Source organism: Spermophilus citellus, assembly GCF_964194105.1.
Source record: "Spermophilus citellus genome assembly, chromosome: 15".
Classification (NCBI taxonomy): Eukaryota; Metazoa; Chordata; class Mammalia; order Rodentia; family Sciuridae; genus Spermophilus; species Spermophilus citellus.
Window position 1 is genome coordinate 91,900,246 of NC_138195.1, and position 17,570 is coordinate 91,917,815.

Below are 17,570 nucleotides of genomic sequence, written 5' to 3' on the forward strand. Positions count from 1 at the left end.
CCACTGTTCCCAGGACCAAAGGATGGTCTTGTCTCTCAGGATCCTAGATAGGCAGGTGGGTGTCAGGGCAGAGACAGGAACTATTCATTGCTCCACTGCCCCCAGGTGCTTCACACAAACAGGGACAAGGCTCTGTGGTCACAGTTGATAGGGAGAGGACACGGGATCAGTGGTGGCCTGTAAAATCTTTCAATGTCTATCATGTATGAGGCAGCATGCAATGACAAAGTCCCCCCCCCCACCTTCTGAGAACACTAATAATCAAGGAGAAAAATGTAGCTGTGATAGCAGCCATGGCCAAGCTCCAGATGTGGGCAGGACCTCTCCTCAGTTGCTATAAGCACCTGGCCAAAAAGTCACAAAAATCCTAAGAAGCTCCAAATTTGAGAGTTAAGCACCATTCCAACATGGTGAGCTCAAGTTCAAGAAACTCCCCAAGGTTGAGCCTCTGACCCCAGATCCTAACCCCCGTCAGGCAGCGCATCTTTTCCCTTGCTGGTCCCCACAGTCACGTGGTGAGTGTTGGCTCAAGCTGAAGAACAGACCTGGAGCACAAGTCACAGGGCCTCTGATTGCAGAGGTCCAACTTGGTTTCAAACAGATAACAATGACAGCATCTCATTAATAAGCCAATGGGACAATTACACAACCAAAATACTGCCCAAGAGTGTGTTTCTCATCAAGAATTGCTTGACCTGCTGTCTCCTCACAAGCTCCCAGCCCAGGCTTCTCAGGCAATCCAAGCCCCTGTCATCCCTACTCTGCACACACGTGTTCGTTCTTCTGGCCTTGGCCTGATTACATTTCAGCTGCGTCTTACACAGGGGTAACAGTGACCAGAAGGCGGAAATGCAGGAGATTCAATGCTGATATTCACAGTAGCTTGCTAAGAGATGTCCTCAGGGCCAGACACCTGGGTGGGCTTCAGCATTGCCCTCTGAAGAGGGAACTCCATTGGCCTCCCAGGCCTGTCGTAGGGAATCGGGAGCCAAGGTCTGCAAAGGACTGATCTGTCATCCTCCTTCAGTGATACTTTGCTGCTTACTAATTAGGGAACTTCTCAGAATAATGAAGGGGATCACACAACCACTGATAAACCCTCCCAAGCTTCATCCCAGAACAGATGTTGGAGGTAGCAGAATACAACACACAAACCCTCTCGCAGGTGAGGGCCACTGACGAACTGCCCCGTGTACTAGGTCACATCGAGCTGCCGTCACATCCTTTAGTGCTGATGGGAATGTCTGTCGCTGTGGGTTCCTTTGGGTTCTGCTGGTAACGACAGCCACAGCTCCTGTGCCGGGAGGTTGCCACCCTCCAGGCTAGACACTGAGTTGCTCTCTGAACCGTAGCTCCGTTCTCAGAAGGATTCTGAGTTATGAATTGTTATCGTCCCCATTTATCATACAAGGCACTGAGGCTGGAAGAGGACAGGTTTGTGACTGCATGGCTGGGCTGGGGCACAGGAGGCCGACTGACCCCTTTGAACCACGTTGACCCGCGAGTAACAGTGCCACCCTCATGCAGATGCTGAGGCTCCTGTGGGCCCAGGCCCAGGAGCATGACAGCTGCCTGGCTGGCCTAGAGATCCCAGAGCTAGGTGGACAGTTAGGGACCAGGCATTCTCCTGTTTACACAACAGCCACAATATTTGCTCAGCTCTTGCTGTGGGCTGGGCTTGGCCAGCAGAGAGAGAGCAAAGAGCAGGATGCCCTTACCCTTGCTCTTGCCCTTGCTACTGCTGAGAGGTCACCAAGAGGCTTAAGCCATGGGACATCACCATGGTTCCAGTTAACTCTGACCTTGGCCTTCCAAGTGACCCCCACCCCAGGGGGTCCAGGGCATGCTGTGCTGGAGGGGCCAAGGAAAGCTCTCTGGAAGGAACAGATCGGAAACCAGAGTGTGGCATTCCCTGGGGTTCAAGGAGTGCTTTTGTGTCCTCAGACAATGGACTTGGGGAGGAGGGTCAAGAAGGCAGTCACAGGAGAGAAAAGGTCCTCAGGAGTTAGAGCAGAGGCTGGGTCTTTCAGAAGGTGGCTGAGGCTGGCCTTAGAGGTGCACAGCTAGTGCTAACTTCTTGGGCACAGCTGCTGGAGTGAAGGGCTCAGGGGCGAAGGTGTGGAGGTCCCCTGTTGGTAGTGCACACGCTGCTGCTTCCCACACTGCGTGCTTCCCCAGGATGGTGGGGTGCCTCACCGCTTGGCCTAGGAGTATCAGACAGGCGTCTGCCCCTCACAGGGGGATTTCCTGAATGTCACCCTTGTCACCCAGTTCCTTCCCTCTCTTCCAGCCTGGTATGTCCTTCTCCCCCTCCAAGCCAATGCAGCCAGGCAGTTATTAATGTAGAATGGCCAGCGGAGTCAGAGTGTCAGAAAAATGAGGAAGTGGCCTCTGGGAAGGTCAATATTTTTGGGGCCAAGACTGTCCCTCGTGTTGAGTTGGGAGACTGAAATTTGGACTGCTCAATAGACCTCGGGGTCATCTGTCAGCAGATTTGGGTGTACAGAGCCTAAGGAGCCTGGGTATCCCCCCCAGGGTCTCTGGGGCTGTGTGCGTGGCCAACAGACTCTGCCAGAAGCACAAGAGCCTGATGGGCACACTGGCCGGAGCCCGCCAGGACTTCACCGAAACACGTTGTTCTTTAACTAGCAGTGCAAGTTATTAGCAAACCCCCAATTGCTCATTTTTGTTTTGCAAACTAAAGCAAGATCTATCCTAGAATAATATGTAAAGACACAAAGGACCCAAACATATCACTTTCAAAAATGGGGTTTCAGCAATTTTGATTTTGATTTTAATAGAGTCAAATGGTTGTTTCCCTTTACTTCCAAGGCCTAAGAAGAACTCACAGTCACTCCCTTTTGTGCTACAGCCTGAGGCCTTTTGGGCAGTGGTCAGTCACCCTGTCCTGGGTGTGGCAGCCCGGGCTCATGGATCAGGGATTGTGCTCTCCTGCCTGGTAGTCATCCACCTTGGTCTTGCCCCACATTGGAATCCCTGGAGGGCCCTGGACGGCAGCTACCTGTGCCCTGCCCAGGCCAATCAGATCAGAGTCCCTGGACTGAGACTTGAGAATTGGTATCTTGAAGAGTGGACATCAGACAAGCAAACAAAATTGCCCAAGGATTCTAACCCCTGCTGGATGCGTGTGACCCAGCTGTAACTCTTCATTGTCTTGCAGGGATCCGGATCCGATTGGTCTGGCTCGGGCTTGGACACAGACACTGTCCAATTGGCTTGGGGAGGAGGGTCCAAGGTCCTCTAGTGATACAACCTTCGCCCTCCCTGTCAGAGGGGCTTACCTTTTATCAGGATTCTCCTGCATCTGCTTGACTTTGAGGTCAAATTTAATGTTCAAAGAGTTACTAATGAAAATAAATCAGTAAGAATGAGTCTCCTGGGAGTTTGACTTGCCTTGAAGGACTGGTGGACAAGAGCAATATCACCCCGGGATATCAATTCCATCTGCATTTTTCTGACTTTCCAAAAGTTCCAGCTGGCCATCGGCTCCCTGAGTGCTGAGCCCAGATCTCTGCCTCCTGAGTCCCCGGGACCCTCGTTCCTAATCCTTCCCTGGGCAACCCCCGAAGCTGCCAGCACCTGGGAGTCACCTGCTCAGAGAATGGGACCAGCTTGGGGACCCAGGGGTGGGGAACCAGGGGTGGGGACCCAGGGGTAGAGCCAGTCTCCTTGATGCTGCAGACAATGCACTTAATTCTCTCGACCTCATTTCCAAACATTTACATGATTTGAAGGATTTAATTACCTGAGAATGAACTCACCTTGTCAACGTGATTAGCGATCTCAATTAATCGCTGCTTAACTTTTTCCAGATCTTTTCCTTGCCTCTGAAACTTAACAATTTTAAATGTCAGCATTAATAACAGCAAGAATATCAATCAAAAGTCATCTTCCCTGCTCCTGGAAATGCAAAAGTCTCAGCTTTTATGACCCCCCTGCCGCCCGCATGGCCTACAAATGAGCTCCTACCCTGCTGAAGGCTTTCCTCAGCTGGGGACTCCTGAAACTCCCTGAAATGCACCCACGCCAAGCGCTCCGAAGACAGGGACTTCTGCAATTTTTCCAGGCTCATAAATGATGGAGGCAGCGACATGTTTTGGCAAAGGGAAAATGGACAACAAGAAAGCAGTCCAGAGCCATTTTTCATATCATCAACTTGATTTTAACTTGCCCAGAAACTTCCTTTATATTTGTTTTTAAAAATTAAACAGTAAAAGCAATAGGAGGTCATGGCACCATGTCCCAGTGCAGAAGGTGATGGATAAAAAGTTAATAAACTCCCCACTCTCTTCTCCCATCTGCATTTCCAGGACAGAAACAGTTCTGAGAAATCATCAAGACCGTTTCATTTCCGTGTGTGGCATGAGTCTATGGGAAAATGTCACCTGATTCATCATATGTCAATGACACAATAAATAAGCACAGAGAAGATGATCTAAGAAAAACCTAACTCAAAATTAACTGAAAGAAAAATCTAACATAGTACCAAGCCACAGCTCAGAGGTTAGGACTTTTCTGCTGTCTCTCATCCATTCAGTCTGGTTTAGGACACAGCAGACATTTTAAAAGCTTAACTTTTCTCAAAAATGTTTTAGAACATGATCAAAAGCCATTCATCATCATTTACCCAATTAATTCTTGTTTGGAGAGCTTAGCTACAGAGAAACTTTTTTTTTTTCCTTGCAGGCTTTGCTAGTATTTGATAACAGATACATTTTAGTACTCTGTATTTTATATAATTGGAAAATCACTTTGTATATGGGTTGTTTCTGATGCTTTTAAGTATGCACTGGCAATGAACTTAGATCCTAATTCCTTCAGCAAATAATACCTTGCTAAATAAACATTTCCATTTTTCTTTCTTTTTCTATCTTTACCAACTCTACTGAGAAGTTTCTAGAAGGTCTTACCTCTCTGTTGTCTGCTACGATAACCAGCTCTACGTACTTGGTCATCTTGAGGGTCTCTCTTTTATGCTGCCAAAAGTAAACATGAATTTAATTTCCTGTACCTCCTCCCTGAGGCTTCCAGAACACTGCCAATGTCTCCCATCTAACCACTTAGAGCCGAGAGTGGACCCCGACCAAACCTACCAGGCCCGCATCCTCCAGTCCAGTACAGGTTGACCCCGCCCCTAGCCATTTTTGTAAAACCTTCTCAACATGAGTGAGTATTTTCTGTTTCCACTTGGGAAATCCTAAAAAGCAGTTACACCTTCCTGCTGAATCCTTGATTATAGGATTGGCACAGGTCAAGGTCACTACTAGCCAAATGAGGACACTAAAGAACAGGAAGTCTCTCCCTACGGGGGCAGCTGGCCAGAGGCCACCACTTCACACATGTGGAGGTCCCAGAGGAAGAGGGTGGAGCTCAGTGTGTCACGGGTGTTCCTTTCACCTGTATGATCCAAATGTACCTGTTCTGCGATTTGGGAAAGCTGAAGGAGAATACTTTTCAAAGAGCAACTGCATCTTCTTAGCATCCTCTGGGATGCCAAGAGGTCCACCCCAGGAGTGGCTGATCATTTAAAACCTAGTTAGAAGAAATGGAAGAAGGAGACTGTCTGAAGGGAACAGCCAGGCTGATCAGACAGGCGAGAAGGAGGGGCCAGAAGGCACAGCACAAGGAGAACAGGAACTGGAACCAACAAACTAACTAAAAAGGACTGGAATGTGTCCTTGAAGAACCAGGGCTTGGTTAGAGCAGAACAGTTGAGAAGAACTGGAATCAAGGTCTGCATCAAGGCACAGAGATGGAGATGAGGCGGGCGGAGCAGCCTGAACTCCATCCCAAACAAGGTGGCCTCTGGGCTGGGTTACCTCCGAACCAAGCTTCCTCAAAAAGCATCCACAATCTTCTGTGAATTACTGGGCAAATCCCAAAGGCATTTTTTTTTTTAAAGGAGAAATAAAGCAATTCATGGAGGGTGGTCTCAGAAAGCAAACATGAAAAACAACCCCAAAGCCCTCTGTTTCTGCAATAACATGCTGCTGCAGGAAGTGGGAGCTGAACGCTCTCTGGTCCTCCTGAATGAAATTGCTGGTTTGTGAGTTAAGTGCGTGCACCCCGCTTGGCAGAAGGCTTGCCTGTCCTAACCACTCCTTCAGACAAAGCAAAGGGACTCAGGAATGCTTTGAATCAGATTTCCAGTCACATAATCCTGAGGGAAACATCTTTTATAAAACGAATCCCCATCCGTCTGGGATCTTCCAAACAGATTTTTACAAGAAAAATGTTTGTATTTAAGCTGTGTTCCTGCTTGCCACCCAGCTGTGCTGATTCATGAAGTTAGGTGTCCCAAAAGAAATCTGGACGGCCTCGGGGAGGAATGAGAACCAGGCTCTGGGAAGGTACCATTTCCTATGCTTTCACAATCTTGCAAGGAAGACGTCAGTTTTGTAACTCTGTGCACAGGCAGGCTTTGTGGTGCTCATGTGCACTTATAAAGGAAAAAACCCCCAAACAAAACCCAGCCCCACGGTGCCCATGTGTGCTCAGAATGAGACCCTTTCTGAAATTCAAAGGTCTTGCCCCTTTTCCTAGCCAAAGGGTCCCAGAAGCAGAAATCTCTCTTTTGCCTCCAAATTTCCTGACTGACCCATGAACAAATTTAGCTAATTATGCGGAAGAAAATACAAGTCTGAAAATGAAAAATTAATCTCTCACTGAAAAACTTGTTGAAAGGGCTCTGGCTTTTCAGACTGGCGGGTGAAATCAACGACCAGGGGATATTTCCAACTGGCCTCAGATCATCATTTAGAAAATACACAATTCCAGATAATGAAAACAAACACATGAACACAATTTCCCTGTCTCTGCAGTTTTCAGAGAAGTCCAGATTTTCTCACGAATTCAGAGAATTGCAAGCTCAGAGAGAAGCTTAACCACATCATAATATAAAGCCACGAGGGAATGGCCAGCCACGGAGGGCTGCTCTCACGGACAGAGAGCCTTAGATCACCTCCCCAGTTTTCACCTATCAAGGACATCCCGTGAAAGAAAACCACAGTTTGAATTGGTGATATGCAGAGCAGCCCCAGGAACTGGTTGCCTGTCTCAATTTCCTTTTGGGGGGCTGGGAACAAAAGCCTATCCCCAAAGAGTAACCTAAGTGTCTGGGGATGGCCCAACCGTCTCTGCGCCAAGATGGAGACAGAGGATTCTTTGAGTCTTGATCAGGGGCACACCAGTTCCTGGGCCTTTCAAGGTCATCACAGCCAAGTTCCCAGAGACAGACTATCCCCCAAACAGGCTGCAACCAACTCTGGCCCTGAGAGCTCAACCCGATTCTAGCTAGAAAAGCAAGCTGAGATCGGGGATTCGGTAGTTGCCTGGTGATCTGTGGTTCACGTGGGGCAGAGCCTTGCAGAGGGCGCATCCTCCCACAAGGCCTACGGGGAGCTGGCTGTGTGCAGGTGCTGTGCTGGGTGCTAGGGATACCGGGAAGGGCAAGGCCAAGGTGACTGCCCACACGAAGCTCACATTCCAGTGGGGTTGGGAGGAGGGGTGATAGTAGAGAATTAACACAAATAAAACTCTGTGAAGAGGGCAACCGGAGAAATAAATAGGGGTCAGCCATAAGGATGGTGAGGAGCAAGGCCCGAGTTGGCTGAGGCCTGAAGGATGGGGAGAGGGCACGTGGGGCAGGCATTGTGGGAACAGTGTGCCAGGTAGGTGGAACAGCAGCAGCAGGAGGACAGAGGTGGGGAAGAGCCTGGGGACCTGGAGCCACAGGCAGGGTGGGCGAGGTGAGGGCTGAAGTCAGCCCAGGGCATGGCCGTGTGAGAAAGCTGATGAGGATCTAATAACTGAAAAGCAGCGGAGCACTCGAGTGTCTCTCTGGCTGCTGGGAGGATCATCTGTGAGTGCACAGAGGGCTGTGCAGCCACCCAGGTGGGCTCTGGTGGAGGTGAGAGGGGGCCAAACACAGTCAGGCCAGTGTGCTGTGACCGGGCAACAGAATACCGTGGCAATGGCCCAGGCCCGGGGGTTCCAGCTCCGGCAAGATGGGCAAGTTAGCTGAACCGGAAGCTTGGCTTAGCTTCCTGAGCCAGGGACCATCAGCAGCAGCTCAGCCCCAGGCCTGGCTCCAGGGTGGCTTTGTGCGTATTCACAGTGAAGCCCTGGTCTCGGCTCTGAAAGGCCACCTCCACCCCTCGACAATGACTTGAGTGGGGACCGTGCACACCAACCACATCCATGCAGGATGCAGCCCGAGGCCTGGCTAGTGTGCGAGCTGGCAGGACTTGCCAGCCATGAGACAGGTCACCAGGAGCGGCTGGACCTGACCAACTCAATGCTGACAGGGACAAAAGCGAGTTGTAAAGTTGAGTCCCCAAACCCCAGAGGCACGAGGGAGATATGTCATTCATTCAGAGTTTGAGTGAATTTGAGACTCATAGGGACTCACACCTGGACATGTGAAGCCTCTGCCGCCCCCTCCCACGTGAAGAGCAGCCACGGCAGTGGGCTACGTGCACAGGCTCCCTTGGGGTGTGGAGCGAGGGTGGTCAGGAGGGAAAGGGAACTTTCAAACAGCCCTGGTGGTTCCCGAGGCCCAGCCACGGTCAGGAGCTGCGTTGGTAGGTGTTTCCATTACAGCTAACACCACCACAGCCCCGGGGCTCCTGGGAACTCCTGGTGGGCGGTTGGAAACACAGAAGTGGTGCCCAGTCCACCTGAGGATGCACCACAGCCTCTCCCAGCCCTGCTCTCCTACGTGCTCAGTGGCCCAAGCCAAGACTTCGTCCCAGAGAAGGCAGCAACTTCAACATTTGACTCCGACCAATGGTGGGGAGTGACGGTAGAGACAATTCCCAAAGAAAGGATGGTTCAAAAATAATTTCCCTTTGGATGTATTATGGGATTTTCTCCAGTAGCAGGTTTAGCCTTTGCCTCCTTCAGGGCTTCATGAGGGGTGTGTTAAAAGTTTCTATTCTTGAGTGCAGAGCCATGGAGAGGGAGGGCGGGGCAGGGGGACAGAGCGGTCAGGGAGCTCTAGGCAGGAGGAGAGCGGACAGTGTCTCTCTGTGCCCCTCCAGAAGCAGCATGGGCTCTCATTGGAGTCTAATGTAGAGCCTTGTAAAAATGAAAAACAATAGCTCACATCTATATCGTGGCTGGTGTGACTCTGAGTGTGGATTGATTTCTGATGCTTGGGGAACAAAAACCCCAACATCTGCAGAAAATTCACACCCGTAACTGCGACAGTTAGTACTGAGTGGAGCAGGAAACCTGCAACCCACAACGCTGTGCTGCCTAATGGAGATTGGTTAGTGGCAGTTACACTGACTTTTTTATTTGGTGTAAAATAAAGGCAATGATAAGTTAGGCATCTAACATATTGGTGAGTGGCATCTAACTGTAAAATGTGCCTGTCATATTTATCAGGTATTATCCAAAACTAACTCTGGGTGATTCTAATTTCCAAGTATTCCACTTATTTGAAAATGATTTTTTTTTTTTTACCATTTTCATTATATAAACACAGTTGAGGTCAAGGACACTTCTCTTGCATAAAAACAATTACAACTATTTCTAGAGCGATACGGAGAACCAAGCTGAACAGCATCGATGGCGCTCCCTTTTCAATTTAAAGGTTCATTTACACTCCAATATGCATTATTAACAAAACAGCATCATTATCAACTTCTTCCCATTTCGCTATCAGTCAAAGTGACTGGAAATTGTAGTGCCAATCATAGTCCTGGAGAACTGTGCTTTAAGAATTGAAATACAGTGGGAAAGTACAGATCAGGTCTGTTCTAAATGAAATGGCCCACATATTCAAGTGTCATTTAAACTGTTGAGTAATAAATCACATAATGTGGATAACAGTCATTCAACCAGGTCCTCAAAGCCGGGAGCCTGGGAAACAATATGCAGATGTCCCTCTTGTTCCTGATTTGTCAAGCTGAGGCTTAATCACATCTCATCCAAGGTCTGCAACCAAAGGCAAGCCCGCCCCTGGGGTGAAACTCACAAGCTGAGACCGCAGAGGCCCATCCTGGTGATTCCAGCTCTTAGACCTGACCTTCAAGAGGGGCAGGGCAGAGGCACTGGGTGGACCTTCCGTAGGGGCTGCTGCTGTTTCAAGACCTGCTTTCTGGTTTTCAGACACAGCCTCCCCCCCGCCCCCCCCCCCACCCAGCCAGTGAGCCACCGCGCCTGAGGGACAGCTCTCCCCTCCTGTGCTGGTGACAGAGGTTTCAAGAGGGAGCTTTCAAGCACCCACCATGGAAAACCTGGGAGCCCAATAATAGAAAAGGCCAGGGTCAAATGGGCAGAAAACCTGTGCTAAGTGTCCTCGACTGGTGCAGTTAAGAGCTGGTGAGGGCCCAGACATTCCACAGGTATGAAGGGAAGGTTAGGACTGAGGAAATCATGTAGGATGTCCCTTACTGTTGGAAGGGTCAGGGAGGGGACTCGGTTAGCAGCCCCTCTTCCCAGTGCTGTGGCAGGAGGAGGACCTTCTAAGAGCAGAGCCAGAGAAGGTGCCCAGAATATCTGGACTGCCACACAGTCCCAGGAGGATGGGGACAGGCGCTGGGGCATGGTCTGTGGGCTAGCAGGATGGCTTAGCAAGCAGCATAGACGAGGACCGGGACAGCTCTGCCGGGCAGGTCACAAGCACTGAGCATTTTCTGTGCCCTCTTATGGGGACCTAACTGGAAAGCAGACTGAATGAAGAAACCTCGCACCGCCACCCTTCCCTCACAGCAGGAGGAGAGCAGCCACAGAGTGCCGGGGCCATTTTGGTCTTGTTTGCCCTTTGGTGGCCCAACCTTGAGACATGACAAATGGCAGCGTTGTCATCCTGACCCCGAGGACGCCATGTTACCAGTATATCTTAGCATGTCTGAGACTGACATCTGCCACACAGCAATGGAGACTTTGGGCCCTGACTGTACTCTGCAATGCCACGTCCTCCCCCTCCTGACAAATGGGGATGTCCATTCCTTGTCCTCAGCATCCTGAGGCAAAATGTCCCCAGAGCTCCCGACACCCCTTGCTTGAGCTCTGCTTCCCAGAAACACGAGACTGGGTTTCCCACGTACCCTCCTCCACGGCGTCTGGGTGGCGGGGTGGACCACGTCCGCAGGGTGGCCAGAGGTGTTGTGCTGGGAGCCACACCAGCCCCAGCTTCTCCTCAGGTCCTTGGCTGGGAAGAGTTTATACCTATTGGTGGCATTTGCCATTGGCTCCAAGATGTATGTTTTATTTTCAAACATAATAAGTCCCCTGTTGAAAAAGAAGTAAGAAAAAAAGTTGTTAAGGACAGCTTCTTATTCATGGCCATCGCACAGCTCTCCATGGGGAGAGAGAAGAGGGAGAAACACCCGTTTGACTCAGAAGGACATTTTTGTGTCATGTGTTCACACTCATTCATTTTGCAAACCTTCTGAAAAACAAGTCTGAGGATTTTTTCATTTGAAATATTTTATGGCAAAGAACAGATTATATTTTGCCTGTGTGTGTGTGTGTGTGTGTGTGTGTTTCAAAGATATATTGCAACGAAGAAGTGTCCAGAGAAACGATACCTCATCTGCCAATGACCATGTTAGCAGACACGAGTCAGAGGGGAAATCTTTCCTTTCTTATTCTAAAGGACAAGCATAAATAATCTATCCTGAGCAGCCATATTTCCTATGTATTGAAGAGATTCAGACGAGTACAAATTTATGTATTTTTATTTATATAATTTGTGAGAGATATGCAAATAAAGAAACCAATACGTTTCCAAAGTGTTCTAACTGCTCCTTGGAGGCCATGTCTGGCCTATCGATCCTGTGGTCAGCTCTTTATAGAACCCAGGGATACCGTGCAGAGATGCCCCAGCCCCACATCTGAGAAGGTGGCCTCTGGGGTCCAGCAGCCCTAGGCTTGGCTCCAGCTCGGCTGCTTTCCAGCTGTGAGACCTACCCAGGCTCTTTCGTCTCACTGAGCCTTGATTTTTTCACCTGGAAGAATAGCAAATAGTAGCTACCTATCAGGTGGCTGTGCCATCGTGGGAGAAGTTTGAGCCAGCGGAGGGGCCAGTGAGTGCTTGATAAGGTCAGACCCGTGGGGGAGGGTGCTGTGCATGGGTTATTCTAAACACTGGCAGTTTGGGAATGTGTTTGGAATGTCAACATCTGCCCATAGCAATGCTGGCCATCTGTGACTCCCCAACACAAAGTACAACACTCACAAGGCAAACTTACTTCTGGGAATAACAGTAACTAAGAAAAGAGCTGTTTTGGGGGCCAACATCTAGGTTTGGGAATAAAAGTATAGATTGTTTTTAAAAATGGACTAATTTGCTGAACATTCTAATTTGCAGGGGCAGAGGTGGTGTTTAGCCATGGTCCATGACACTTGTCTGACCTCTGGGGCGCAGAGCCTTGTCCCTGGACAACACTTGCTTAAGGATATCCGCTTCCTTCAAGCTGTAGGGGACATTGGCTGGACTGCTGCTTTCATTTCTCTCTTTTCCAATGTGGGACAGCTGAGTACTTTAATTTAAAAGGTGCCCCTTGATGCCAAAGGAAAGGTTTTCCTGGAGAGGTGGCAGTTTGGTCACAGTTAAACTGGCAGCTCTGTGAATTCCACACATCCAGTTCCTTCCACTACTTAGCAAGGGGATCACAATCTTGGCTTCAGAAACACACAGTACTTCCATGCAAATTCACCTTAGTTTAAAGGGACATTCCCAGCACACCTGAGTGTAAAGGGACACTCCAACACTGTGACTCAACCTTTTTTGAGACATGAACCTTCACAGACTCAATGGCATAATTCACACGTATTCTGTATCAACCACGGGATTTTTCACATCACGTTAACAGATTCAGGCCTGAGGGGATGGTCCATGCACTGCAGTTCAAGGCATTAGTTCTAGTATGTAATTTTTACTGCATCCACCCAAGGGTGTGAGGCCACCTTTATCCTTCAGAAAGAGCTGGTGAATTGCATTCTCTATCAGTGTCTCAGATGACTAGGCTCGTCCCAGTGGAGGCACCTTGTGAGGGCTCCTCTGTCAGTCATACTTGCTCACTGGTTTGTTCAGCCCACCACTCATCCTCTGCTTCCTGATGGTGCCTCGGTGGGTGGCTATTTTTCCATTCTTAAGTTTTGATAGGATGCCAGAATTTCCAATACTTAAATGGAAGGGAGTGGGCGAAATTGGCCAGCATCTATTTCTTTTCTTTTCTATTTTTTTGGTATGGGGGATTGAACTCAGGGACACATAACCACTAATCCACATCTCCAGCCCTTTTTTGTATTTCATTTAGAGACACCAGGATCTCACTGAGTTGCTTAGGGCTTTGCTAAGTTGCTGGGGCTGGCTTTGAGTTTGCAACCCTCCTGCCTCAGCCTCCGAGCCACGGGATTAGAGGTGCACACCACCGGGCCGAGCCAGCATCTGTTTGGAACAAGGCTGGTGAACAAATGCACACTAATCGATTCATATGATTCAATGGGTTCATTCACCAAAGCTTTTTGGTGAGGTGTCATGGGCAGTAGGAAAAAGAGGAAGACCAGGTCTGGGCTGCTTGTACCCTAACTGAGAAGCAGCACCAAGGCCAGAGGCCGTTAGAAACCGGGAGAGCTAGGCTGTGCAATACCGTGTCTAAGCATGTGAGTAATTTGGGGCTATTTCAAATCCCAGAGTCATCATGCGTGGACCCTGACCCCCAAGCTAGCATCTGCAAGTATCACCAAGTCAATCACTTGGGCCTGACTTTGGTCATCACCTCCCTAGGGCAGCTGGTGTCTCTTTCCTTGAGCTCTTCTTTATAAAAAGACATTTCTAAGTTTAGAATGGGTAATGGGTTCTTTTATTTATCAATGTTGATTTTTGGAGGCCTAAAGAAAGAGAACTTTAAAAAGCAAGCAAAGGGAAAGTGGAAATGAACCCAGTTGGAGAGGAATTCTAGATTTGCTACAATAGGGACTTTCCTCCCCTGAGCAAAATGTGGCACTCGTGTTTTGTTTGGAGTGCATCGATCTATTACTATTTTGCATTGATCTAAATAAGCTGAAGACCTACAGTAAAATATGTCAGCATGTTCTAATCACGAGGAGCGAATTATTGCAAAAGTTCTCTACTTAGTGGAAAATTTCTAGAAATTGTTACTTGGTCATAAAAATGTTCACATATCTCCTTTTATCTTTTAAGTCATCCAAAGGCCAGATGTTGAGAAACGCGGGTGAAGGCCTGCCCTGTGCTCCACACCATTGGCAGCCTGGAATACAGCATAATTAAATAAGTGCTTTGGACTATCTGGGGTATAATTAATCACTTCACTGTAACGATTGTTGGAAACAACAGTGGATACAAAACTGAAGCACTCGGGGGTTCTGAGATGCAGAAATCTGATGTTCTCACAGTCCTCTCTGGCCCCAAGGTAGATAAGGCGATGTAATTTGTTTTAAGTTGAATGTCATAGACATTTAGTTATAAACTTGGAAGAATCTCAGAATATGGATTTAATTCCAGCCGTTTTTGAACTTTCAAGGGGAAAGAGCTTCTTTTCCCTGGATGGATGTGGGGGAAGATCGGAAGGGAGGCTCCCGTGTTTGGGAAGGATGGGGAGTGTGGGCAACTGCTTTAAAGAGACAGCAGAAAGGGATGCCGACTAGGAACGGAGGAACGTGGCTGAGGTCACGTCTGGGGCCACTGGGGGTGAGGAGGGCTACCCTGTACGGTGCCCTCCTGGAGTCTGGGTGCCGGCTGGCCTCCTGCCACCTGATCCTCATACAGCAGTGCCTGGGCCATTGTCCCCTGCCCAAGGTGCCTGGTGCAAAAGGTGAGCTGGTTCTGAGCCAGGCCTGTGTGTCTGAGGCTTGGGCTTCTCAACACTCACTCTCCTCCCTCCCCAGCACTGTTTAGAGAGGGACAAGGTGCCCAGAGCAGGGACAAGAGCCACGGCACAGAAATAGAAGACAGGGGCCAGAGAAATGAGTTGCTCCTGTGAGAATCCACAGCCTTCCTTCAAAATTTAAAATCCTGTTGTTTTCTCCTTGAATGGCAATGAAGCAGAATTTATTAAAACTTTAGTTGGCTTTGTCAGTTTTCCAAGTGAAAACTTGGGAGACCTACATTCCCTAAAGATAAGTTTTGGTCCTCTGAAACTCAGTTTTAATCCCGGAAGCAATGGTGCATTGGGCAATCACACAGCTTAATGCTTTTGTTCTAATTATGGTTTTCTTACTCCTCCCAGGTGAAAGGGGCGCGTGGATTCTGACTACCTGCAATAAGACAGAGATTAGAGAATGCAAATTATCCTGGTTAGTTCAGTGTTTAACCACTAATTGAATTTCCTGGAAGAAAATATCACACTGGCAATCATAAGTGAGAAATGCAGTTGGCATGAAATGAAATTTCATTTTAGTCCTTCTTTTGGAGGAGCTCGTGGGTGAAAGTAATACCCTATCCTACCTCAGATGTGTTTGGTAAGTAGTACATCAGTGCGCACGTCCACACGTGAGGCTCTCTCTCCATGTCACGTCTGTGTGAACTACCCACATGCAAGCAGAACAAATACTCATCACCCCAGCAAATGTACGTGTATGTGAGGCTCAAAGTCCCCTTGCCTGTGGCTCCTGTTTCCAGTGTAACTCACAATCAGGGCGGCCATGTGAGAAAAAAGTGGAAGTCTGAACTCTCAGAGACGATTTTAAGAATAGCGTCTATGGGTTGAACACCCTCATCCAGGATTCAGAATTCTAAATGCATGCAATCTGAAGCAGTTCTGGTCCCAGGGATCTTGGATAAGGGATACTCAACCTGTCCTGGCACATCCTCAGTAACAATAGGAACTATGAAGAGACTGTCCTGAGAGAGAGCCCCTTTTTTAAAAATAACAGCCTAGCTGAGTGTTAACTTGTATACCTTTGGTTTACCCCTTTAAAGTGTGTGATTTAGTGGCTTTTGGAATACTGAGTGGTGCAAACATTGCCCCCAATTTCAGAACACTTTAATCAACCCCCAGATAAATTTTATTGTTAAATATTAAATGTTTGTTATTAGCAGCCCCTGCCCACCCACCCCGCCCCATGAGCCAGACTCTTGAATGTATTATTTTTCTCTAATTCTTGCAGAAATCCTATAAAGCCTTGAGCCCATTTTGCTAATGAGAAAACAATGAAGAGAGCCCAAGGTCACTGCAGCCAAGGTCACCACCCCACCACAAAAGATATGCTTCAGTGCTAATCCCTGGTACCTATGTGAATGGAACCTCACGTGGACACAGGTTCTTTGGAGTTGAAATCAAATTCAGTTTCTTAAAACAAGATCATTCTGGATGAAGGTGAGCCCCCAAACCAATGACATGTGACATGTTCAAATCAAGGGACACAGGGATTAGCAGAAGCCACCAGCAGCTGGGAAAGAGGCACAGGAGGGACTCTCACCTGGAGCCTCCACGGACACCTGGACCTTGAACTTCTGGCCTCCAGAATGGAGAGAGAGAAGTTTTGCGGGCCAGCTACTCAGTGTATGGTAGTCGGTGATGGTGGCCTCATGACATTAACTGAGCCACCCATGGTCAGTGGCAGAGCTGAGGTTCCCCAGAGGACCTGCCTCCTGAGCCTGCTCACTGCCCTTAGCCACACTAGCTGTCGGCCTTCTGCTGGGCCAAGCAGCACTCAGACTTGGGAGGGCGCCACTGACTTGGATACCAACTGCAGAGCTGTTCAGTGCTTCCCACAGCTGGGTGGCATGGAACAGGGGTCTTGAATGGCAGGGAGGACCGAGGTGGGGAGCACGGGGTCTAGGTGAGTGGCCATGAGTAAGAATGCAGGAATAAGGAAGGTGGCACAGAGAGGGAGACTAGTCAAAGTGGGGAACATCTGCAGATGGACAGTGGGAGCCACAAAGGAGGGTGGGGCTACTGGACCACGGAGGCCAGGCCTTCCGGGCTGCATTCACCAGCACTAGGCCTTCTTTGGCCATCACAGCACATGCCCTTCATGCAGACTGAGATCCTGCCTGTCACTCACACTCCACATTCCCAGCTTCTAGGACTCTGCTCCTGTTGCACCCCTTCCCTAAATCTTTCTCCACACCTTTCCCAGGAGCCTGACCAGTCCACCTGCCCCTTGGATTGTGACTGTTGGTGGCCACACCACTGGCCTCACTGGATGCAAGCTACTTCAGGACCACATGTCCCCACCCAAAGGCCTCAGACCATTCCTGGGGTAGGCGTCTGCTGGAACAACCTTCCAGAGGTGAGGGAGCAGAGTCGGGAAGGCAAAGGTTAAGGTCAAACTGGTTTTACTTCCACTCTGTGCAGATTTCTTCCTTGATATGATCTACTGCATGTTAGAGAGGACTGGCTGGGATGGAGGATTCCTGGCACTTGGTTGTGTGGGTGGAGCACATGATCCCACTGACACTCCTGACGGTCAGTACACAGCAGAGTCAGGCCCTGCTTCCTGCCTTCTCAGAACTTGCAGCCGGCAGACAGGAAGGTGGCAGCAAGGCCACCATCATGAGCCTGACTTTCTAGGGCTGTAGACCTCTTGGCAACAGGCCATTTAGGCTGCACTATGAATCTCGAAAA

General features: G+C 49.1%; 1 protein-coding gene across 1 annotated transcript in view; it reads right to left on the reverse strand.

Annotated features, from left to right (window-relative positions):
• ADAM12 (ADAM metallopeptidase domain 12) overlaps positions 1–17,570 on the reverse strand; it is a 330,028-nt gene that overhangs the window by 88,138 nt on the left and 224,320 nt on the right. The window contains exons 6-8 of the mRNA XM_081267967.1: positions 11,079–11,262; positions 4,932–4,997; positions 3,783–3,854 (exon numbers count right to left, since the gene is read on the reverse strand). Coding sequence (XP_081124093.1) covers positions 3,783–3,854; positions 4,932–4,997; positions 11,079–11,262 — 322 coding nt within the window. The remainder of the gene's footprint in view (positions 1–3,782; positions 3,855–4,931; positions 4,998–11,078; positions 11,263–17,570) is intronic.